Source organism: Tripterygium wilfordii, chromosome 13 (assembly GCF_013401445.1).
Source record: "Tripterygium wilfordii isolate XIE 37 chromosome 13, ASM1340144v1, whole genome shotgun sequence".
NCBI lineage: Eukaryota > Viridiplantae > Streptophyta > Magnoliopsida > Celastrales > Celastraceae > Tripterygium > Tripterygium wilfordii.
Genome location: NC_052244.1, coordinates 1314303 through 1338922, shown reverse-complemented (window position 1 = coordinate 1338922; position 24620 = coordinate 1314303). Strand labels below are relative to the sequence as shown.

Genomic DNA, 24620 nt, shown 5'->3' with positions numbered 1-24620 from the left:
TTTAATAATTTATACGATAATAATGTATATGAATTAGGTTTCGAGATAATTTACATGATGGGTATTTCCAGTTACTAGTTTTGTTAAGCAAATTTTTCGTAACATTATCGAAACTAACTACAAAGACTAGGGGGAGAAGTTAACAGCTTAGATAGTCACATTGTTATCGGTTAATAGGAAATGTCACTTCCTTTTCACGTCGCTAGGCTATGTGGATGAGTGGTGTCTATTGTAATATATATATATATGTTAATTTAGAATTCATACAAAATTATTTTTAATAAATGTGTTTTAGTAAGGATTTAGGAGGGATCATCTTTTCTTAGAGGTTGATAAGTTTCTCACGTTTTCGCATCACGGGTATATAATACATATATATATATATATATTAAACAATGATTTAAGTGATAATATAATACATGCATAGGTGCAGAACACAGAAGCCAAAGCCGCGCATAGCAAAGCTCGTCGCAAGTGCAAATGACTGCAAAAACGTCAAACAAGCAACGACGAACAACATCCTCCAACATGCCTCTACTGTGCTGCTTTGTTCACATTTGCTTTTGCCAGCCTATCACTTCAAAGTTCAATCTATCTTACAACCCATTTCGTGCTGCTAATGATACCAATAATTATAATTTATCTACACCAAGACGCTTAGCTAACTGCCATAACAAACCCCACCATCAGCAGCAAACTAGCAATTCATGCCTCCATAACCAGTAACACACATGGCTACTCCGCCTTCTTTTCTGTTTTCCAAAACATATCAAAGTACGAATATAAAACAAAAGCTAAAATCCATTGGAGATCGTGTTGCTTAGAGCCTTACAGGGGGGTTTGAGTTTTGAGGAGAAAAAAAAACACTACTAGAGAGCAAATCTGGGTAGTAGCTGCTGTCTCAATCTTCTCAACCTTTTCCCCACTTGGATTCTGCACAACAGTTACTTGATGAAACTCCTCTATGGAGATACCATTACACCATACCCTCTATTCCCATCTGGGTTTTCGTTTTCATCACTTTCAGCTTCTTCTCCAATATTTCAATGGCTTCTTCTTCTGTAATGTTGGGTGATGTGGGTGTCAATGTTGTCCATGGTAGCAGCAATAGTAGTAGCCATGGGACTCCATTGACGAGTGCTTCCAACAACAGCAGTGCCATTAACCAGATGGGGAAGATGGTTAGGAAGAGAATGGCTTTGGAGATTGAAGTGCAGACCAGTGTTGGCCATGACCATCTCAGGCTTTCACGCAGGACCATCAGCCCTTCAGGTATTAATGGCGGTTGTTCTTTCTCAGCCTCTAATAACAACAACAGTGATACGAGTCAGAACCCAAATCTCCTCCTCAACTACTCCACTATGTTACCTTCCTCCACAAACAACAACTTTACCACGATGACGTCAGCCGCCTCTGGGTTACAATCCGCTGCATCAATCTTACCCTGCATCGAAACCCTCTCAGTGCCACATCCCAAACCCCTGCCGGAGCCTCCCGCCGTGTGCGGCTTCTCCGGTCTCCCTCTGTTTCCACCGGAGAGAAACCTAAACGCTGCGATTCCTGCCACTGCAGCAACGAGTACTGGTTCAATTTCAAACCCTAATCCTCCCATGGACGACGGCTCGGCGACTGCGTGGATTGACGGAATCATAAAGGATCTCATACATAGCTCCACGAACGTCTCCATTCCTCAACTCATCCAGAACGTGAGGGAGATTATCTACCCTTGCAATCCAAACCTCGCTTCGCTTCTCGAGTACAGGCTCCGGTCGCTTATGGAGCCTGTTGTTGGTTATCAGGAGAGAAGACGGAAGAAACCGTTACCACCGCCTCTGCCGTTAAACTACATTGATCGGCAGCAGCAACCAGTAGTACAAGGTCCTAATCGCTCGCTCGCGCTTAATCTAGGTCCTGGTGTAGACAATATCGCCCCTCATCATGCTTTACCAGATTCGATGAATCATTACTTGTTACTGAGCCAAACAGACTCCCAAAATCTTCACAACAATCATCAGCAAACCGTACAACCACCGCGGCCAGTGGTAACTCAGCCAGAGACGCAGCATCAACCGCAACCGCAGGTGCATGACCAGGAGAAATCTTCATCCCAGGAGACAGCGGCGTCAACGCCGTCAGAGTCCAACGCCGCCGCAGCCGCAGCAACTGCGGCGGGGAAGAAGGAGGAGTTGCGGCAGCAGAAGAAAGACGAAGAAGGATTGCATCTGCTAACCTTGCTCCTACAATGCGCGGAGGCTGTTTCCGCTGATAATTTCGAAGAAGCGAACCGGATGCTTCTAGAAATCTCACAAATGTCGTCACCGTTCGGGACATCAGCGCAGCGAGTGGCGGCCTATTTCTCCGAAGCAATGTCAGCTCGGCTGGTGAGTTCGTGTTTGGGAATGTACGGAACGCTTCCATCCGTCCCTCACAGTCACAAAATTGCGTCGGCGTTTCAGGTATTCAACGGAATCAGCCCCTTCATCAAGTTCTCGCATTTCACGGCGAATCAAGCGATTCAAGAAGCATTCGAAAGAGAGGATAGAGTACACATCATCGATCTAGACATCATGCAAGGCCTGCAATGGCCTGGGCTTTTCCACATCCTTGCTTCGAGGCCCGGTGGACCCCCATTTGTCCGGCTCACTGGGCTCGGAACCTCCGTAGAAGCTCTGGCGGCTACGGGCAAGAGATTGTCTGATTTTGCCCAGACACTTGGGCTGCCGTTCGAGTTCATTCCGGTTGCGGATAAAGTCGGAAATGTAGACGTGGAGAGGCTCAATGTAAGCAAGAGAGAGGCTGTGGCCGTTCACTGGTTGCAGCATTCACTCTACGACGTCACTGGTTCTGACGCCAATACGCTCTGCCTTCTTCAGAGGTATTTTTGTTTTCTTTTCTTTCTCCCCTTGTTCATTAGCTGGTATATATATTATATGATTACAGCTTTACTATATTACAGTTTGGTTATCAATGGTTTAGGCATATGTGTATTAAAAAAGTTCGATTTCACGAAAACATTACAACTGTTATTATCTACAGTATTGTTTATCTCTGAGTGGCTACCATACCACTAATGGTCGATTTAGAGCGAAATTAGAGAGTTATGCAATAAGCACCATCAACACTAATTCGAAGAGAAGAGAAAACCTTTCGAGACTACAACCTTGCTTCTAAGGTCCATATATGAATTGTTTTGAGTAAAACTCTCTAGAGATATTATGACATAATGCAATCAAATCCCTAGATGTTTGATTTTTTTTTATGAATTTATTTTTTGAGGTTTCGAACCTACAACTCTTTGTTTAAAGATTTGATGACTAACCTGCGTGTATGAAAAATTATAGAGATATGATAGGGGGCACATCTTGACTGCTTATATTGTAAATCATGGACTCAGTATAAAATTTTTTTGGCATTAGTAATGGGCGGGAGCTATGCATCATACCTCATTTTTAGTTAACTGCTGGGGTAATCATGCTTAAGCTTAGGGTTTCCGGGTAACGGAACATGCCAGTGTTAAATAACATCTCATCCTAGTAACAAGGTTTTTTTTGTTGAAAGTTTATCAGCTGTAGTCTAATACCATGTTAAATCATGTGATTCAATAGGGTAACATGTTGGATGAGATTTGAGCTGCTTTTGATCATTTTATGCACATTTCCTACTCCTGAACTGGTTGCCCTGCAGCAGCCTTTCTTTATTACGTAAGAGAATTTAGTTTAGTTGAGTATTCCATGTTGACCGGACCTCTATTTTGAGGTCCTAATACTATCTAATTAGGAGGTTCTAGTGCTTATAGTAATTCATTTGTGTTTAAATAAAGTAATTTTACCCTTATACATGTTTCCCGTTGGTTCTGCAGGAAATCGGGCTTAAATGACTGAATTGGGCACTTTTTGCTGTGAGGTGTCGGGACTTAGATTATGAAGATATTCTTGAAGACTACAAGCTCCAACGGTACACTAATCTATGGCCGAGATTGAATTGTTTTGAATTATGAATGGATTAGATTACAACAAGACTTGAAGGGTTAAGATGATCATTTAAAGGTGAATCCAATGGTTGTGCATAAGACAACATTCTTGCTTGCAATTTTTGACTTAAAAGAAGATCTTACTTGATTTTTGGAGTCAAAGATGGCTGCAAGTTGCTACACATTTAAAAGGAAATTGTTGGAGATACCAATGCCAAGATTTGGTGCAAGTTTGATCAAATGGTCAAAGATGACAAAATTGTTGGAGATACCAAGGTCAAGATTTGGTGCAAGTTTAATCAAATGGTCAAAGATGGCTGCAAGTGCACATGACAACTCAAATCTTGCAAAGCTAGACTTGGAAAATAATGCAAGTGCAACGGCTACATATTGCAAGGTTGAGATTTAATGATTATTCATTGACTTCTCCAAGAGGAAGCCACCATAGGAGTAGTGTAGATCTAGTTTCTCTCTCTAAGTTTTCTTTGTTGTTTTTGGTGCTTTCTCTTGATTTTGTATAAACTCTGATTTAGATGACAATAGATTGGATGTTTATTGCAACAATCATGAGTGGGTAGTTCTCTTCTCTAGTTTCTAATCCCGAAAGGTGGATGCAAGGTTTCGATTACTGAAGGTATGTTCAAAGAATCGTAGCTTCGATTCTTCTCTTTTAATTTCGTGATAGTTGTGTGAGTGGATATATGAGAATGACATATTTGATTGTATTCTTGGATTGTCTAGTCTAGGGATTGCATCTAATGTGTTTGATTGAGAATTGTTAAACCCATTGCATGATTTCCTTAATTAATTGAGTTTTCCATTGCATAGCTATTAATTATGTGTATTGATGATGGGGTTTTGGGTTAATTTAGGAATGTGCATGGGAGAGTTATGGTTAATTGATCTTTGAGTGTGAAACTAGGGTGTTAGCCAAGCCGAGCCCCAAGGGGGAACATTAATCCATAATATTAGGTGCTTATCCCTTTGCGTTCATCGTAGATTAAGAGACCCGATGGCCTACATGTATGAATTGAAGTCTTATATCCCAATTCTCTTTGCATATGCATGATTGATAGTATCACACAATGCATTGTGTATGGTTGTGTGTGTTTGCAATGATACCTTGAGTATGAGAACCGAGTAACCACCGGGACGGATTAGAGACTAGGTTTTTAATTAATTGTTTTAAATCCAATTTGTGCTTACTTTGATTACAAAATCGCTCATGCTACCGAGTCATTCGGCCCATTTCTTTTACTTGCTTTTATTTGATATTCATTGTGTTTATTAGTGTTAGCTAGTCATTTGCATATCATTCACTTCAAATTTGCATTGCTTCCTCGTGGATCGATACCGGACTCACCGGTTTATTACTTGACGATACCCTACACTTGGGGTAAGTACACACACACTTTGGTGTCGGTCAAGTTTTTGGCGCCGTTGCCGGGGAAGCGAGTGTCAAAGACGGAGTTGGGTGGCTTGTAGATGCTAGCTTTATGCTATTAAACACCATCAAATAAGGAAGGAGCACGGTCACGCTTCAAGGGTAACTTCGTTCCTCCCTTTTACTTGCTTTGTAGTGTAGTCGATTTAGTGTAGTTTAAAAAAAAAAAAAAAAAAAAAAATCTTGTGTTACTTGACGTGGTTGAGTGCTACTTTTGTGTGTTACTTGCTATTGTTCCTTGCCATCATGTCTCAACCTAGAGATAATGTTAGTGGGCATGGGTATAATAGAGATGGGATAGGTGGTGATATAAATGTGAGTGATGCGGGGAGTGTACGTGGGGGTGATATGAATCTTGATGCATTGCGTCGTCTTTTACAACATGTGAATATTGATGAGTTGATGAATCCGGTGCAAGGGCAAGATGTCCAAATTGACAATGCCCAAAATTTGCAAAATGTTCAAGTTGAGCATGCTTTGCAAAATGCACCTCAACCACTTCAACAAGACAATGCGGCGCAATTTGCCCCACAAAATGTCTACCCACCTATGTATTATCAAATGCCACAAGTGCCACAATATGCTCCCTTCGGACAAAATTTACATGCACCTTCTCCTTTTGACTACATTCATGCACATGAGTACCAACCCTTTAGGCAAGCACAATCTTCACACCAATGTATAGCTCCACCATCTTACCAACCATGCACCCCACCCCAAGAGAGATCACTTGAGGATACGCTTCAAATATTCATGGAAGCTCAATTGGAGGTTAATCAAAGGAGATTTGAATTTCGTGAGCAAACCAATAGAGCCTTGGAAGATTTAAGAAGCCAATTGACAAAGATCACTCAAACATTAGAATTTCAATTCGAAACTTCAAGTGAGGGGTTGAATGTGCAAGAACAAGAACAACCCATCATTACCTCAAGGAGTGGGATAGTAATTGACAATACCATGACTCCTAAGGTAAGTGAGGATGAGAAATTAGTGGAAGAAGTGGGTGGTGAGGTGAAAAATGTTATAGTTGGAGATAGATCATGTCGAGACAAGGACAATTATCAAGTTGAAAAGGTTGAGGAAAAGAGCGAAGAGAAGAGAAATGAAGAGAAAGAGGAGAACAAAGTGAGATCAAAAGGGAATGAGTTAGACCGTGGGAGGGCAATTGAGTACATCCCTAAGCTTTATATTCACTCTCATGTTGAGGATAAATTAGAGATGACACTTGCAAAGAATTCATTTGAGGGTGTGCTAGTTTTGATTAAGAAAGGTAGTCGACTTTTGATTGAGGGAGATATTATGAAAAAAGTTTTGAAGTTCTTGACTATTTATAGTGTAGAACATTTGCCCCTTCATTTAGGAGCATTAGAGGCTTTCCCAATCAAAGTCGGTGCATACCAAGTGCATCCTCAAGAATTGACAACGTTACCTTTTGCAAGTGGATTTAAAGAATCATTTAAACATCATGTCACACATAAAATATTTACCAAAATTAGAAAAGTGTGGCATCCCAAACCACGATTAAAATTCTTTTTAGGTGAGTTTGGAGAAAAGGGGACCGAATCATGTGTGGTTCGTCATGTTCCTCAAAGTGGGAGTAGTGATTTTGAGGATGTTCTTGGGATCTCAAGGATCCCATCCCTCTCTTGTGTTATGGTTGATCCACTTTTGTACATATATGTTTAGGATTGGTTTAGAGATCACTTTTATTTTTGTGTATCTCGTATGCTCAAAATCCATTTCACAATTTTTGCTCATTGTGCACTTATTCAAGTTGGGGGGTGAGAATTGTGACATGGTTGTGTGTTATGTTTTGATTTTTTTTTACCCTTTAATTTTGGTGTGTTTTTGTATGTTCACAATGCATTTCACAATTTGTTCTTGCCTTGTTTTCCATTCTTGACATTGGGGACAATATCTCATTTAAGTTGGGGGGTGAGGGAATTGTGAATTCATTGTGAAACTTGCTTTATTTTGGTGTGCTTTTGTGAATATCAAAAATTTGAAAAAAAAAAATAAAAATTTCTTGTTGTGTCATGCTTGGATAGTGTGGTTGGTATTAACTTTTTCAGGATATGCTTCGTTTCTCATGATTCCGATCACTTTTGAAGAGTATGGTATGATTTCCTACCCTCTATTATATTGTGTTGTGCTTTGTTGTTCATACATGCTAGATGGACTTTAGGAAGGGAATGGTAGATGCTTTTGGGATTCACTACCAATTTCAACGTTAATTTATTATTCTTGTTCGAACGTGCAAGTGTAGAGTAGGTTTCTTGATTTCTTTTGTGAAGTCGATGCATGTGATTGAGTAGGATGACTATGATCAATCGTTCTTGGGATGATTGGGACCTAGTTTGATATCAAAACTGTGATTAAGTGGGCATCTTGGCATTGAAGCATTTGTATGACTACGTTTTTTGGATCATTTTGTCTGGAAAACTACCTTTTATCCCTTCTCAATCTTTTGAGCCATTCTTCCTTGATATACATTGGGTTCTGGGTGATGCTATTCATTGATATTCATTTGACATCTTATGTACGTGTTCTTCAATAGCTTTGCATCCATTACATTTGATTACTGAGAAGTGTGATTTTTGTATTTTGCCACTTGCCTGTGAACTTAGGATTGAATGATTCATTAGGTTGAGAGATTTGAGCTTAGCCTATTCCTTTGTGAGTGATTATAAGCCTAAATTTCTTTAAGCCTTTTTATTTCACTTACAAGCCTTGTGTGCACCACTTCCTTAAATACTTCCCACTTTTGGTTGCAAGGTTGAGTAGGAGCTTGAAAAAAAAAAATAAGTTGGTAGTGATATTACCCTTTCTTATGTTGAAAAAAAAAATTTGAGGGTTGTTGTTCAAATGTTGTTCATTTTCGAGAAGAAAAGAGAAGAAAAAAAGGAAAAAAAAAAGTGCATAGAAAAAAAATCAAAAAGAGGTGTATGCAATAAAGTTAATCCTTTGTGTGTAAAGGATGAGAAGTGTTTGGATTTGTGGTGCAATGGAAGGGGTGACAAAATGAGAATTTAGCTCACATGTTTGAACTTAACCTTGCAACTTGTTACCTAGTTCCAAATTCTTCCTACCTTGTCCCTTAGCCACATTACAAACCATTTAACCTTTTGATGAATTTGATTCAAGGTAAACAAGTGAGTTGGCGGATGCATTAATTGTTCTTGTAGGTGATTTCTTTCTCAAAGCTATGCCCATCCAAATTATCTTTTATAAACACATACATTTAATTCAATTGTGTAAGTCATTCACTTACCACAATGCTTTTATGTTTTTGTGTACATTTGGGATTGCGGATTTATGAACACCAAAAGGGTCCATAACAAGGTTTTACTTGTGTGAATGTGTTGAGTTGTCTTGCTTGATTGCACATATATTTTACATATTATAAAATGTTCTTAGTCATCTTTGAGGGGATTTGAGATTGATTTTCTAAAGATTTTGCATGTCTTCAACTAGCGGGGAAATTGGGGGATTAGCTCTATTTCTTGCATGTGAGAACTTAAGAATCATTTATGGTGCTTTCAAAGTAATAGTGGATCCCTTGGCAAGTGTTTGTGGGTATCGCTCTGATAAGCCCTCACGAGACTACAACTCGTCCACTAGGGTGACCTAGGGGTTTAAAGGCTTGTTGCATGCGCTAAATGCAACCGTGATGCCTACGTCAGTGAGTTAGGATTTTATTTTTAGAAGTGTTTGCATTGCTAGGGACTAGCAACGTCTAAGTTGGGGGGTGTGACCGGACCTCTATTTTGAGGTCCTAATACTATCTAATTAGGAGGTTCTAGTGCTTATAGTAATTCATTTGTGTTTAAATAAAGTAATTTTACCCTTATACATGTTTCCCGTTGGTTCTGCAGGAAATCGGGCTTAAATGACTGAATTGGGCACTTTTTGCTGTGAGGTGTCGGGACTTAGATTATGAAGATATTCTTGAAGACTACAAGCTCCAACGGTACACTAATCTATGGCCGAGATTGAATTGTTTTGAATTATGAATGGATTAGATTACAACAAGACTTGAAGGGTTAAGATGATCATTTAAAGGTGAATCCAATGGTTGTGCATAAGACAACATTCTTGCTTGCAATTTTTGACTTAAAAGAAGATCTTACTTGATTTTTGGAGTCAAAGATGGCTGCAAGTTGCTACACATTTAAAAGGAAATTGTTGGAGATACCAATGCCAAGATTTGGTGCAAGTTTGATCAAATGGTCAAAGATGACAAAATTGTTGGAGATACCAAGGTCAAGATTTGGTGCAAGTTTAATCAAATGGTCAAAGATGGCTGCAAGTGCACATGACAACTCAAATCTTGCAAAGCTAGACTTGGAAAATAATGCAAGTGCAACGGCTACATATTGCAAGGTTGAGATTTAATGATTATTCATTGACTTCTCCAAGAGGAAGCCACCATAGGAGTAGTGTAGATCTAGTTTCTCTCTCTAAGTTTTCTTTGTTGTTTTTGGTGCTTTCTCTTGATTTTGTATAAACTCTGATTTAGATGACAATAGATTGGATGTTTATTGCAACAATCATGAGTGGGTAGTTCTCTTCTCTAGTTTCTAATCCCGAAAGGTGGATGCAAGGTTTCGATTACTGAAGGTATGTTCAAAGAATCGTAGCTTCGATTCTTCTCTTTTAATTTCGTGATAGTTGTGTGAGTGGATATATGAGAATGACATATTTGATTGTATTCTTGGATTGTCTAGTCTAGGGATTGCATCTAATGTGTTTGATTGAGAATTGTTAAACCCATTGCATGATTTCCTTAATTAATTGAGTTTTCCATTGCATAGCTATTAATTATGTGTATTGATGATGGGGTTTTGGGTTAATTTAGGAATGTGCATGGGAGAGTTATGGTTAATTGATCTTTGAGTGTGAAACTAGGGTGTTAGCCAAGCCGAGCCCCAAGGGGGAACATTAATCCATAATATTAGGTGCTTATCCCTTTGCGTTCATCGTAGATTAAGAGACCCGATGGCCTACATGTATGAATTGAAGTCTTATATCCCAATTCTCTTTGCATATGCATGATTGATAGTATCACACAATGCATTGTGTATGGTTGTGTGTGTTTGCAATGATACCTTGAGTATGAGAACCGAGTAACCACCGGGACGGATTAGAGACTAGGTTTTTAATTAATTGTTTTAAATCCAATTTGTGCTTACTTTGATTACAAAATCGCTCATGCTACCGAGTCATTCGGCCCATTTCTTTTACTTGCTTTTATTTGATATTCATTGTGTTTATTAGTGTTAGCTAGTCATTTGCATATCATTCACTTCAAATTTGCATTGCTTCCTCGTGGATCGATACCGGACTCACCGGTTTATTACTTGACGATACCCTACACTTGGGGTAAGTACACACACACTTTGGTGTCGGTCACATGTCCTATCTCGTAACATGCTTCCATTACGGCAGATTGGCACCAAAGGTGGTGACAGTGGTGGAGCAGGATCTCAGCCATGCAGGATCATTCCTAGGCAGGTTTGTGGAGGCCATACATTATTACTCGGCAGTGTTCGACTCGCTAGGAGCGAGCTACGGGGAGGAGAGCGAGGAGCGGCACGTGGTGGAGCAGCAGCTGCTTTCGAGGGAGATACGGAACGTTTTGGCGGTGGGAGGGCCGTCTAGGAGTGGAGAAGTGAAGTTCCACAACTGGAGGGAGAGGCTCCAGCAGTGTGGCTTCAAGGGCATCTCTCTTGCTGGCAATGCAGCCACACAGGCTACACTTCTCCTTGGCATGTTTCCCTCGGATGGTTACACTTTGGTTGAGGACAATGGGACTCTCAAGCTTGGTTGGAGAGACCTTTGCTTGATTACTGCTTCGGCTTGGAGACCCTTCAATACGTTCACTCCTACCCATCATCACCGTTTTGCTGCTTAAAAGCCAGTGTATAATGTATGAACTATGATGTTTCTCTATACAGAAGATGTTCTTGTATGGTTGGAGACTGTATGGGTCTACATTGGGTTGGAAATTTTTGCAACTTTTCTGTTCAATTTCTATTCTTTAAACTGAGCTTATTGTCTCGTCTAGATGTCATTTCTTTCTTGGATCTTTAACCATAGCTGCTGAAGATTTTTATAGGGAGAAGGAATACCAGTGGGCTTTTAAGGCAGGCTTGGAAGAAGGTAAGACACATTTAGAGCAACGACAATAATACCACTTTGTTGGCCCATGGAAAAACAAAATATGTGTTTTATTGGCCCAACATGCCCACTCATTATTTGTTGGCCCATGGATGAACAAAAAATGTGTTTTACCAGCCGCTTGTTGGAAGAGCATCATGCATAGCCTATTTTCAGAAAACGTTAAGACCCAAAGATATAGATCATGTTATGTGAAAGAGGAAACTTCTTTTTTTTTTATATACTAGCTGCTGCTCAAAGCTCAAATAAATCTCATGAACAAGGTTCAACGGAAATTAGGACAAATGTGGATATCGGAATTGTTAGCAATTCTATTCTGGTTTGGGAGAAGGACAACTTAGAAGACTGAGAAACTTAGGAATATCCTAGTTGGTTATCTCTCCGGACCTGGGACATAAAAAACCTCACCCGATATCGAAAATTCAATTTTAAGCTGACGCAACCATTTCCAAATAATTTGCACTGAACCTCAACCAAACTAACATGTGAGACAAATTTGTGCGTGTCTAGCCTTGTCCGAATAGGGACCTAGTGACATGTTCAAAGAGCACGCCCGAGTTGTTCTAAGTTGCCAAAAAAAACCATAAGGATTGCGGAGGTTTGATTAGATGGCAAGAAAAATTCTTCAAATTGAAGACCAAGGAGTAATAAATATCAAAGATCGAGATTGAAAATGTTGGATAAGAAGTAAGTACTCCACCTGGAATAAAAACTAGAAAAGCTCCATTTAACCTTGAAACAGGATAGTGAAACTTGGTTGGGGCTACTACCCCTGTTGTTTGCTCCCGGTCACTGGACTCCAGTACGGGGAGCCATGCACAAAGCCTACAGCGGTTGGACGGCTGTACCAACAGCAGGTATCCCCATCCAGGGGTGCTATAAGGTTATAAATTGCATTAAACCATGCGTAGTTCGAATGACTGAATAAGGTAAAGATTTTTCACTCCCCCACAAAGAAAAAAGTGAAGGGTAAAACATTGGATTCCAAAACCATCAAAATCCTTATTGATGGCACAAATTTTTTTCCTCAAGCCAGATGCATGGACATGCAGTATCCCCAACCAGAGCTAGCCAATTACTTGGGCAATGCCATACTAATTGATACATGAAACATATATATTTCTACTACTCCTAGAATGATACAAATTGTCAAAAAAAATGTTAGCCATTTCTTATGACCTACAAAAACAGTTAAAATAAAAACTGAAGGAAACTAGAAAGAACTCACTTGAGTATCAATCTATGCTTTCTCAACCAAGAATCCTCTAAATCATCAATGGCCACTGGAAGCTTTCCCAAATAATGGTTGCAATTGTGCCTTTCCATGTACAAAATTCCTTAATGTGTCCTGCTGCACTTGTTCAGTTGCTAGGCCATGCCGAGAAGGAAGGCCTTCCTAATCGATCCTTGTCTTTTCTTTCAACCAACTGGAATTTAAGCTTCAGATCCTCAGTGCCTTTGCAACTGTCAATACCTCCAAGGCAATCAGTCGTTCCTGCCTTTAGCAGGCGAGGATAAAAATCTACAATCCTTTATTTACTGAAAAAAATCTGAAATATATGTTGATCAAAATCATCACAGCTATGAACCTGCCATGACCTAATACCTTGCGTTCTTCATGTAGTAACCTCAGATGATTATGCATTGACATTACAAGCAAGCAAAAATTCATCTTCTCTATTCAGAAACTTATTCCAGTATGTTTTATACTTGGGAATTCCCATATTTAGCCATGGTTTCATGTCCCCATTATAATGCAGCACAGCAGCATTTTCAATGTCTCGAACATCAATCCAAAAGTCATGACCTAGTCCTGACAAAGCCCAATCATCAAGAGCATAAACTGTATCCTGAAAAGTGAGCAAGTTTGCAGCCAATTCATGATCTCCAACTGATTTCTCCCGTAACTTCACCTGCAGCCCAAATTACAAATGAGGGAAATGAGTCAACAAAAACTCTGGCTTACAGTTAATGATTTTACATTTGATAGCACTACTGAGTACTGAAAGAATCAAGAAACTCTAGATATACTAAACATGCAGAATCCATAATAAAGATGTCCAACAGGACCAATCCTTCGGCCATGAGGCCATAGTAACAGTATGGCATAGGCATTGCCACTAGGGATTAGGTCAGTTCATCCAAACCAAGAGAGCAATTGAATAGTATGCTATTTTTTATTTAGAGACAAATACACATTGTCAGACAAACGTATCAACCCCCATATGATAATGGACAAATGTTTGGTAAATAAACGGCACTTACCTCTTGGACAAATCTCCAGTATATCTTAGTAAGATCAAGCTCTCTCCACCTGGCCAGATCAATTATATTTAGTCCAGACATCCAAACGCAGGCATTTTCATCAGCATTGTTTTCCCCCAGGTAACTCTTCAGCAGGCCCAATCTCACAGAGCAGAATTGAACAGCACCATTTACCTTTCCTCCCATGTTAAGATTCCATAGGGAAGACAAGTCTTGTTGGACGACAACATCATCATTCAAAACCAGAACTTTCTCTAAACTCTTGAATATCTCAGGTAGAAGGTAGTGAGAAGGAGAAAAGGTAGTTATGTATTCCGTTCTAATATTTTTTGACGGTTGGTTATCAACACTTGAAAAAGAAACACGAAACTCCCTAGGCATGGACATTTTTATGTCAGTTGCCTCAGCATGAGAATCCATGTTAAGATGTTCAATATTCAGAACTTGAACCGCAGCATCCTTATACATATTTCTGAAGAACCATAGTTTCATCGCAAAGTAATTCTGTTGATCTGTCAGCACATGAAAGACTAGGTTCCCACTTTCCTGAAATATTGCAGAGTAGCCAGTCAATTTACATCAGCACGGATAATGCCAAGTTAATTCAACATGCACGTTAGAATATATGTAACATACTCTTGCATGCGTAACAGTTGAGTTTATTACGACGGATGATGCAAGTACATTCTTGGAGAAGACAACATAGTGTTGCAGAGTGGGGTCTGAATATTTCCCAGCTAAAGAGAGTTCCATGTCCTTCAAAGGTGATTTAAAATATTCCACTGTTTGATTCATTGAAAGGCAATGGAGACCCTTTGGCATGGTCCGGACTGCTAGTTGGTAGAGGAAAATACTCTGCTTCATGTGAAAGGTTGCTTCATCTAAGGTCAAGTCAAGTATTTGTCTCAACTTCTTATCAACATTACCGCAATCAACGGGGCATGATTTAGCTCTGGCTATGGCAGCTTCCATCTTACGTAACTTCTTCTCAATTCTGATAATATATGTAATACCACTTAGTTTGAGCAATATGATCAATTCTGACAGTAGACAATAAAAGCCAAAGGACAAAAACAGTGGAAACTTTTGATCACTGCATGCCAATGGAAGAAAGCATGAAACAAAGAACAACAGATGGAAGAACATAATAAAAAGTGAATAAATTGAGCAGATGTTTAGTGATGGCAGATTGTCTACAAGGAGTTTTTAGTTGGTCGAGTGATATGTGCACACAGGCGAACATGCAACCTAACGGTTAAGTTGCAGAGATACAACTTAGAGGTCATAGGTTCAAACCCCGGAAACAGCCTCCCCGCATATTGTGCGGGAGGAAGGTTGCGTACATCTTGCATGACTCCGACCCCTACTACTGTGGGAGCTTTGCACTCGGGAGTTTTTTACCTTTAGTAATATTTGCACGCGCGTTCTTCTCTTGAGCAGAAAAAAATGATTTATAATAAGAAATAACTACTTATTATCAGAATATATTTTATCAGCTTGCCATACATTCACAGAAACACTAAAAGCTAGCCGAGGAGGTCCATACAAACAAAAGGGAGGGGAAAAAAAACAGAACTGCTTCCAGGCATACTGAAAAGTGGCTCCAAACATCAAAAGTTGCTTGCAGGCATACAATTTCCAATTTGGTTCTGTCTGTAAAATTCCAATATGAGCCACCTTAAGGTGGTTCTAACCTTTACAATTTTAGCGATTAGTGGCCAACATCAATACCCATAACCGGTGTACTCACACTTGGCATGCCAAAAATGCAAAATTTTGCACATTTGACAGAAGAATATTATTATTATTGAAGGAAACAACAAAAGATTGTTGGCAAAACACAAATGAAAGAAGAAATACAACAAAGAAATGTTTAGCTGGTTTGTGCCTTGTCAGCAAGATAAGAATTCTAAGAACATGAATTATGACTGGTCAAAGTGAAAATAGCACACTAACTTTTACTCAGAAGAAGAAAAGACAAGAAGTATGGCAGAATGTACACGACTAACAAATAAATAATGAAAGTAATCACAATTTGTGCTATCTTGCTGCCAAGAGTATCATCAAAACACATTGTCGAAGATGGAGAAATAATGCAAAAGTTGTTTAGATTTACCCCGGTTGAAGAACAGCATCAGTAGAACTTTCACTGAGAACGCGCTCCAATTCTTGAATGTTTTGTTTCAATTCACGAGACAACTTATTTTGAGCAGGAAGTTTAGCTATGCTAGGGTAGTATGCCCTGGCAACAAAAAGTCGGTCCTTTAATTTCTTCACCATAGAAGCATTCATTTCTCCATTTGTTTCCTCTCTGTTCTTTCCACGCCAAAGGCAATAGGTCCCAAAGCTCACCTCACATGAATTTATATTTTCATCAACACCACCCTTTCCATATTCATCAACACCACCTCTTCCATATGCATTGGCCGGATCAGTGCCAGTTTTAGCATCCTGCCACATAAATTCAATGTATTTAGAGACCTTACAAGTACAGCAACCTAAGATTGCATCTTTCAGGCAGACAGGTTAATGCATTATACATTTGTATCAGTAGGAAGTTGCTGCACAACATCTGCTGTTGAACTACCTGTAAATTATTTGACAGGCAAGATTCCGAGAACAAGTAAATTATTTGATAAAAGACAAGTTATGATATAAAGAAAATAATTATCTAAGAACATTTTGTGAAAAATAGAGTTCAACTGGACCTTTCTTTCCTGTACTAGTTCCACTTGGAGCCGTATCAATGGTTTCATTTAATGGTTCATTTGACCTGTTCCACAAACCCTATTGTGCAAAAGATTAAAGAATAGAAAGGGATAAGCAATACTTTACATGTGAATGTCCAATGACAAGTGCACCCGTTATAAACATGAAATACACAACTTAACACCATGCTCAGAATAAGATTATACAACAAACCTGTGGAAGGATTGGCGGTATTTTGTCAAGTATCTCTTTTACACGGGTCTCATTTACAGGGCTCTCATGTTTCTCCTGCTTGAAACAAAGTATCAACTCATGTAAGGAAGCAAAAGGTTAAAAGGGACTATTCTTTACAATAATGACTCAAAGGCTAAACAAAGGAGATTACCTTAGAGTCATGCGAGTTGTCTATAAGGACATTCTGTTTTGAATCATTCGAAAGGAAAAGATAAGTGCAGAAAGTAGTCAACATCAAAACTAGATAATTGGATGAACAAAATTATACGCAAATCAGAAAAACAAAAATAACTATAAATTGAAAGAACAAGTGAAATTGCTTACAGTAGTCGAACTTGGTTGATCATACGGGTATGCTGCAAAAGGAATAAAAAAATAAGGTAGGTCATAACCTTCTAACGAATGAATGAATACGAGAAAAAAGACGATTCAAAACTAGTCATGTGTTCCACAGATACATAGAAATGCAGATTCAATGAACAAAAATAGGAAATCATATCCATTCTATAGGTAAACAACTCCCGTGCACAAAATTCCCGTACCGACAGGTTTGGAACAATCAGTATGCAGGCAGATCGGCTTACACCGTTGTAACTCTACCACAGGGCCAGATCGGCTTCTATATAATCTTAAATCTGGATCTGATATTGATGTTATGCTCATGCCCTAATTGGAGAAGAGAACGAACAGATCTAGAGATCGAGTATTATTACCGCCAGAGTGAAAGGCATTGTGAAGGCCTATGAGAGGAACAAGCAGAGAGAGGATGACAAGGCACAGCACCCCAACCACCAGCCCGTTGCATCGCCTCTTCCCGGAATATACACCGCCACCGCCACCGACTTTCATCTCCGATTTCCGGTCACTCGCTACTCACTCAAACACACCACTTTTTCCTCTCAACATTTATCTTCCAATCAACTAGGGCAAGGTTCCCCTGTGATATGAACCTCTCCTATCAAATCCAAGCCATGCACATTCTCTCTCCAACACCTGCAACTGCCTTCCCCGCGTTAATCTCTGCAGCTTAGTCTCTAATGTAAATCTCGCTTCTCTAATGTAAATCTCTCTCCCAAAAAATTTCTCTTTTTCACTGTTACACGATTTATCCTTTAGATCTCTCTATTTTTTATTTTTTTTTAAAATTGAACATTAATAAAGAATAATTTAATATAAGACTTACAATTGACCACGTGTCATAGGGGCAACCATGGCCCACCAACGACTTGCAAAGAGCATAGAGAATGACATTCGTGAGAATTCTTGACACGTGGCAAATAAACACCCGACGATCAAGTTAGGAAAATGAATTAAGTAGAGAACAAAATAGACAAGTAAATATAGTGGATATAGTTCACCGTGACTGTTGTAGTGAGCGGGGGCGGGGAGTGCTATCAAGATGATCGTCTATGTGGATGGTTGATGGCAGTCCTGCAACAACGACCTAGGTTGAGACTAGAAAGAGGGGAGAGAGAGCTCATAATAAAACTTAGCCAAGTGTGAATACTCCCAAATTCCCTAGTCTACATCCCTAATGATCGTATTTATAGAAGATGTTAGAGGGACTCGTTGGATTGGATGGATACTATGATTCAGAAGATCTTCCTCATATTTCGGCCGCTGCATGCAGTGTCATAGACCCTGTTGGGTGATTGGCTCAAAGTTCTCCTGAACGTTTGGTCTTTCAGTTGGATAGCGACATACGCCTACTGAAGCAGACCGTGCCAAAGACCCTCTCTTGAAGATTTGGCTTTTGAGCTTTTCAAGTGGAGAATGAGGTATTGGGCTTGGTGTTGGGCCAAGCCTTTGGGCTTTCTGGCATTGGACACTATATGATATCTTGGATCCATCTGATCCATCCGTCCCTATGTGCCTTGGACGCGTACTTGGGCCTTGGGGCGCAATAGCACAATTGAGTCTGTGCATCCTTTTTATTACTATAAATTTGTTTGCCCTAATCTTATTTGTTTAATATATATATATATAACGACATCATATAAATTGATCATTTAGACATCTAACATGAGTCTAAACTCGGATTGCTTAATTATATTGGTGCTATCTAAACTAATCTAGATAGAACTAATCTTGCTAGCAAGTAAAGCATTCTAAAGTCGGTAGCATTAAACTTGGATTAGACATATTCTCAAAGGATAAAACCCCTCTTCTACTTTAGATCCCTATAAGATGATACTCATGATATTAAATTAATGAGCACTGCGACAATTCGCAGCTAAGTAAACTGGCTGCCTTATAAGTTGTGATGAAATAAAGAATGGGCGCGCAGGAGAACAGACTTTCCGTTGCTCCAAACTAACGGAAAAGGCTTCTAATGGTTCGGTGCACCGTGGACACGTCAACAGTGCCAAACGGTCCGTTAAGAATAAGCTAGAACATTCTTCGATTTTGAACTAGAAGTCTCATGTTAAATGACCAAAAAGTACAAAAACACGAGTGCCGCTAAGTATTAATCAACGGTCAAGATTTTTTGGTTCTATTGATCCGACGGTCAAACGTGAATCTGGTACCGGCAATGGCGGCAAAGTAGTTTCTTTTTCTTGCATTAGTTTTCGCGATAACTTCCACTTGTTTCTTGCTCCATTGAAGTTCTGGCTCACTGGTTTTATTTCACGTGAATTGGTTCACACACGGATTCGATATTTCCAGTAGCAGGTGAGAGAGAAAGAGAGAGATTGACGAGGATGGGGAGCGCAGGCGAAGTTAACTGGAAACTGGCCGATCATCCAAAGCTGCCAAAAGATAAGATCGTGGCGGTGGTTGTTTTGGATGGGTGGGGTGAAGCTAATCCTGATCCTTATAACTGCATCCACGTCGCCGATACTCCCACCATGGACTCCCTCAGGAAGGTTTGTTTCCTTTTCCCTCTGGAAATCCTAAATTTATTACTGTTCCTCTTATGTTCTTCTTTTACTCTGGTATATTGATCTACGAAGCATGTTTGGTTTGTGATGCTATTGCATCCTGGATTTTCCTTTTTACCTTATCTACGTTCATCTGTTGTAATGGTTATGATCTGATGAATTTCATGTCGTCACCAGGTTCATGTTCCGTAGCTGTTGTTTAGGTCGATTTTTCATTGTTATGAAAGCAAGGATATCAATCCTCTAATGTTATAATGCTGATGAATTTCTTGTCGTTACTGGTTATTTTATGTTCTGCGGCTGTAGTTAGGTCGAACTTCTATTATTATGAAGGCAAGGATCTAAACATTATTTCACTCAACATTGATTTTTATAGGGTGCCCCCGAGAAGTGGAGAGTAATTAAGGCTCATGGTAATGCTGTGGGCCTTCCAACTGAGGATGACATGGGCAACAGTGAAGTTGGTCACAATGCACTTGGCGCTGGCCGCATTTTTGCTCAAGGGTAAATGTCTTTCAGTATTAGCATATTTTTAGTTTGATGTGTGCATCAATTAATTGTTTGTCGGGGGTACTGTGCAGCCATTCAATGTGACTTAAAAATTTTTTTTCCTTAAAATTGTCAATATTAACTCCCCTGTGTCTCAAGAAATGCATTTTATGTTTTTATGATTGTGGGATTTGTATGGCTTTCTAGGTGGAAAATATATGTACTTCAAATGTATGGCATGTTTGTTTCACTTCGTTCTGTAATGATATTGTGATTCCCATGACATTATTATGTTTTTCAAGTACAACTAATAGCTGTATTTAGGTGTTTGGGTGAATAAGGCAATTTTTCCAAGGAAATGTCATACTATTTGATTCCCGTCTACGGACCTCAATGATGTGTGTTTCTTATTGTAACACAATTTTCTTTAAAAATTTTAATCACCGGGATATTGTTGAAATGCTGTTTTTCTGATATGATTGTTGAAATGCTGGTTTTCTTTTATGATTTATTTTGGAATTTAGAGCAAAGCTTGTAGACCTTGATCTTGCTTCCGGGAAAATCTATGAAGGAGAAGGGTTTAACTACATAAAAGAGTGCTTTGAAACCGGTACATTGCACTTGATTGGCTTATTGAGTGATGGAGGAGTCCACTCCAGACTTGATCAGTTGCAGGTATGTTTTGTCATGGATGACTCTTTTTCCAACCTTGTTTAATTACATGTTTCCTGATTGTTTTGCTATTTTTGCAGTTGTTGCTAAAAGGAGCAGCCCAGCATGGTGCTAAAAGAATTTGTGTTCATATACTTACTGATGGGCGTGATGTCCTGGACGGTACTAGTGTTGGATTCGTTGAAACTCTTGAGAAAGAGCTTGCAGAACTACGTGCAAAGGGGGTTTATGCACAGATAGCATCTGGTGGAGGGTGCATGTATGTGACAATGGACCGTTATGAGGTATGTGTTAGACTGTTAGGATTCATTCTTGTGACAAATGAGGATCATGATCATTGTCCAGCTTCTCATTCTGGCATAGGATAATTGTGCATCTTTGTTTTGGCATGATATTATGCAAATAAGGAATTTTTGTGCATGAACTAGCACTCTTCCCTTTAAAAAGTTAGATCAGAAAAACTTATTTAGTGCACAGGGATGTAGTATCTTCTTGTCACTTGAATTTACAATTTGTCGATTTCCTTTTCTACTTTTGTAATATTTTGTATCCTGTTATATTATTGTGCTTCAAAGGTAGAGGTATTTAAAAATGAATCTGTCATCTGGTATGTTGTTGAACAATGTTGATGAATCAACTACAGAATGACTGGGATGTGGTGAAACGTGGATGGTATGCCCACGTTCTTGGCGAAGCACCATACAAATTTAAAAGTGCTGTTGAAGCTGTCAAGAAATTGAGGGAAGATCTAAAAGCCGATGATCAGTACTTACCTCCTTTTGTTATTGTCGATGAGAATGGGAATCCTGTTGGCCCCATAAATGATGGAGATGCTGTAGTAACGTTCAACTTCCGAGCTGACCGTATGGTTATGCTGGCCAAGGCTCTTGAGTATGAAGATTTTGACAAATTCGATCGTGTTCGATTTCCTCAAATCCATTATGCTGGAATGCTTCAATATGATGGTGAGCTGAAGCTTCCCAGCCATTACCTTGTCTCTCCACCAGAGATTGACAGAACTTCTGGTGAATATTTAGTGCACAACGGCATTCGTACCTTTGCTTGTAGGTGAGTAGTAAATATCTCATTTATAATTTAGGCACAAAAGAAACTAATTCAATTTCTTGAAACAAAATGCCCTTGTTCCTTTTCATACGTTAGCTAATAAGAAGTATAAGGGCGGATGTAGCCAAGTGGATCAAGGCAGTGGATTGTGGATCCACCATGCGCGGGTTCAATAATTAAATTCCCCTCGTTTGCCCATTTATTTTTCTTTTTTTATTATTGAACATTTTTATTAATGACGATATCTATTAGTATTTTTTGCATATCCCTGGAAATTGAGTACGTAGGAGCCCCTTTTGTTGGGACACTGTGGAACTTGAGTTAGTTTGATGATCTCTTTTTAAATAGTTGATAGGTTGGCCCTGCAATGAGTGTCTGTTGTGCAAACCTACAAATCTTCCTGACCTTTTCATGGTGTCTCCTTGGTTAGTTGTATACTTGTATCTCTAGATTTTTTATTTAATCAATCCACCTTAGACCAGCTCATACAAAATAAATTCAAACTCACAGGCTGAAGTTTATTATATGAATAAGCAAACCACTAATAATGCATTTGTCTCTCTCTCTTCAATGAAACTGATATCTTATCTCTTGATTAGACTGATTAGAAAGAAAAATTGACCTGATTGGAAAACATTAATTTGAGCATTAGACTTGTATTTCATGGCTGTTTTACTTGTTTGCTTGGAACTGATCTGTAGTACAGCTGTTTGTTTGACTTCTTAGAATTTGTTTCCTTCTGAATTCATGTCTTTGCATTCAACTCCTGTTATCTATTTAGTGTTTCCCATTGTTTCTCTCTTTTCAACTGGTCATTTTCCTCCTTTTTTTGGCAACAGTGAGACTGTCAAGTTTGGTCATGTCACTTTCTTCTGGAATGGAAATCGCTCTGGTTATTTCAACCATGAGATGGAGGAATATGTGGAAATTCCAAGTGATGTAGGAATTACTTTTAATGTCCAACCAAAATGAAGGCAATGAAGATTGCTGAAAAGGCGAGGGATGCTATCCTTAGCCGCAAATTTCATCAGGTGATTTAATGCACACTTTCATATTATGTGAGAAATTTAGTTCCAAAATTGAACAAACTTGTGGTTGACATATTTTCGTGTCTGTTCCGGTTCGTGTTAACCTACCAAATGGTGACATGGTGGGTCATACAGGAGATATTCAGGCCACCGTTGTGGGTTGCAAGTTCACAGATGATGCTGTCAAGGTATGGTGGCTCCATCTTATTGGTTTAACATGGATTTGAGAGAGGTCTTGCAGCTTAACCTTGAATTATGGAATTTGATGGTGGCATCATGATTATGATGATGACGATATAAACCACATAAACCATTAGGGTAGTACTTATATTTTCTTTTTGCCCTACTCCTCGTGTGGTAGAGCTGTTACGGAAATGTTCAAGAAGCTTAGTCATTTCTAAATGAGAATCGGAAACAAAATTAACCTTAGTTGCAAGGTTCACAATAAATTTTACTGTAGGAAGTGAGTTTTAAACTTTTAAGAGAGCTTGTTTTTCTTAATTTGTTTTCTGATATTCTTGAAAATAAGGTAGGAGAGACCTACTTCAGGAAAACAGCGTGCTTATCGAATGTTCTTGACTACACAGCTCATTTTTTCAGATGTTGATTTGTTAGTATACTTTTTGTTGTCTTGATCCTCAATTTCATCTATATGACTGATTGGAGAGGCTTTTATGAATGCAGGTGATCCTGGATGCGATAGAGCAAGTTGGTGGCATATATGTTGTTACTGCAGATCATGGAAATGCAGAGGACATGGTGAAGAGGGACAAATCTGGGAAACCTCTTCTTGACAAGAATGGCAACATTCAAGTTCTCACTTCCCACACTCTCCAACCGGTAAGTCTGAAACTAGATGTTAATAGCACTTGGCTTTGTCGTCTTCTCTGTTGAATTTAGGCGGGAACTCTCTATTCAAACTTCATAGTTTCAGCCTCCTTTGCTATGATGTGCACTTCAGCATTTGAATCTGATTATGCTTGCATACCTGACTTGAAGTACAATAAATTCTGAAACCTGCTAAAATATACTAGTTCAGGTAGTTTCACAAATTTACAAGCGATGGACAATTTTTTTTAGATCTCACTGTCCAACAATTGTATGCACACTTGAATGGCCAACAGTGGTTATTGCTTGCTTGTTTTATATAGCCTCTTATTAGGACATTGCTGTGCCTCTTATGCAGTCAGTTGGCCATTCTCTCTCGTCTGATTTGTTAGAGTAACTTCCCCGAGCATTGACACATTATTTGGAGTTTCCTTGAGCAGGTGCCCATTGCGATTGGGGGTCCTGGATTGGCACCTGGTGTCAGATACCGCAAAGATTTACCAAATGCTGGGCTTGCCAACGTGGCTGCCACTGTGATGAATCTCCATGGATTTGAGGCACCTAGTGACTATGAGCCAACTCTCGTTGAAGTTGTTGACAACTAGGGCAACCACAAAATGGGTGGATCTACCTTATGTATGGCCTAAATTTTGACCGCCGCTGGTGCAATCAGGGGCGAAGCCACCTGTAGTGAGGGACCCCCTCAAATTTTTTTAATAAACCTAATTTTATACTAATTTACCCCTTTATTATAAAATTTCATGTTCATGGTTGAAACAAAAAGGCATGTGACAAATATTATTTATCATATCTTATAATTTTTTTTTTCATTTTTAGTGTCAGTTTTTATACTT

The 24620-nt window shown here is 39.2% G+C and overlaps 2 protein-coding genes and 1 pseudogene across 4 annotated transcripts; 2 read left to right on the top strand and 1 right to left on the bottom strand.

Moving 5' to 3' along the window:
• The first annotated feature begins 449 nt into the window (after nucleotides 1-449).
• Nucleotides 450-11396, top strand: LOC120013893 (protein SCARECROW-like). Its single transcript, XM_038865868.1, has 2 exons — nucleotides 450-2875; nucleotides 10863-11396. The coding sequence occupies exons 1-2, from the start codon at nucleotides 1047-1049 to the stop codon at nucleotides 11326-11328; spliced, it is 2295 nt and encodes a 764-aa protein (XP_038721796.1). The 5' UTR covers nucleotides 450-1046; the 3' UTR covers nucleotides 11329-11396.
• Nucleotides 11397-12530: 1134 nt separating this feature from the next.
• Nucleotides 12531-17898, bottom strand: LOC120013167 (probable galacturonosyltransferase 7). Of its 3 annotated transcripts, none has more exons than XM_038864890.1 (10): nucleotides 17516-17898; nucleotides 17127-17158; nucleotides 16954-16986; nucleotides 16782-16856; nucleotides 16568-16646; nucleotides 16400-16446; nucleotides 15976-16310; nucleotides 14496-14853; nucleotides 13860-14405; nucleotides 12531-13507 (listed from the first exon to the last, which is right to left on the bottom strand). In XM_038864890.1, exons 1-10 carry the CDS (start codon nucleotides 17649-17651, stop codon nucleotides 13232-13234), a joined length of 1917 nt encoding a protein of 638 aa, XP_038720818.1. In that variant the 5' UTR covers nucleotides 17652-17898; the 3' UTR covers nucleotides 12531-13231. The 3 variants fall into 3 exon arrangements, with proteins under 3 accessions (XP_038720818.1, XP_038720819.1, XP_038720821.1); XM_038864891.1 differs by lacking the exon at nucleotides 17516-17898 and adding an exon at nucleotides 17345-17502; XM_038864893.1 differs by lacking the exons at nucleotides 16400-16446; nucleotides 17127-17158; nucleotides 17516-17898.
• Nucleotides 17899-19343: 1445 nt separating this feature from the next.
• On the top strand, nucleotides 19344-24594 carry LOC120011860 (annotated as a pseudogene).
• Nucleotides 24595-24620: the final 26 nt, after the last annotated feature.

Excerpts from the sequence above, each read along its gene's own strand:
- LOC120013893 (XM_038865868.1), top strand. The coding sequence starts at position 1,047 with ATGGCTTCTTCTTCTGTAATGTTGGGTGATGTGGGTGTCAATGTTGTC. Across the intron at positions 2,876-10,862 it reads ACGCTCTGCCTTCTTCAGAG|ATTGGCACCAAAGGTGGTGA; the intron begins GTATTTTTGTTT and ends CCATTACGGCAG.
- LOC120013167 (XM_038864890.1), bottom strand. The coding sequence starts at position 17,651 with ATGAAAGTCGGTGGCGGTGGCGGTGTATATTCCGGGAAGAGGCGATGC. Across the intron at positions 16,647-16,781 it reads TACCGCCAATCCTTCCACAG|GGTTTGTGGAACAGGTCAAA; the intron begins GTTTGTTGTATA and ends TTTGCACAATAG. Across the intron at positions 16,447-16,567 it reads AACTAGTACAGGAAAGAAAG|GTAGTTCAACAGCAGATGTT; the intron begins GTCCAGTTGAAC and ends AATAATTTACAG.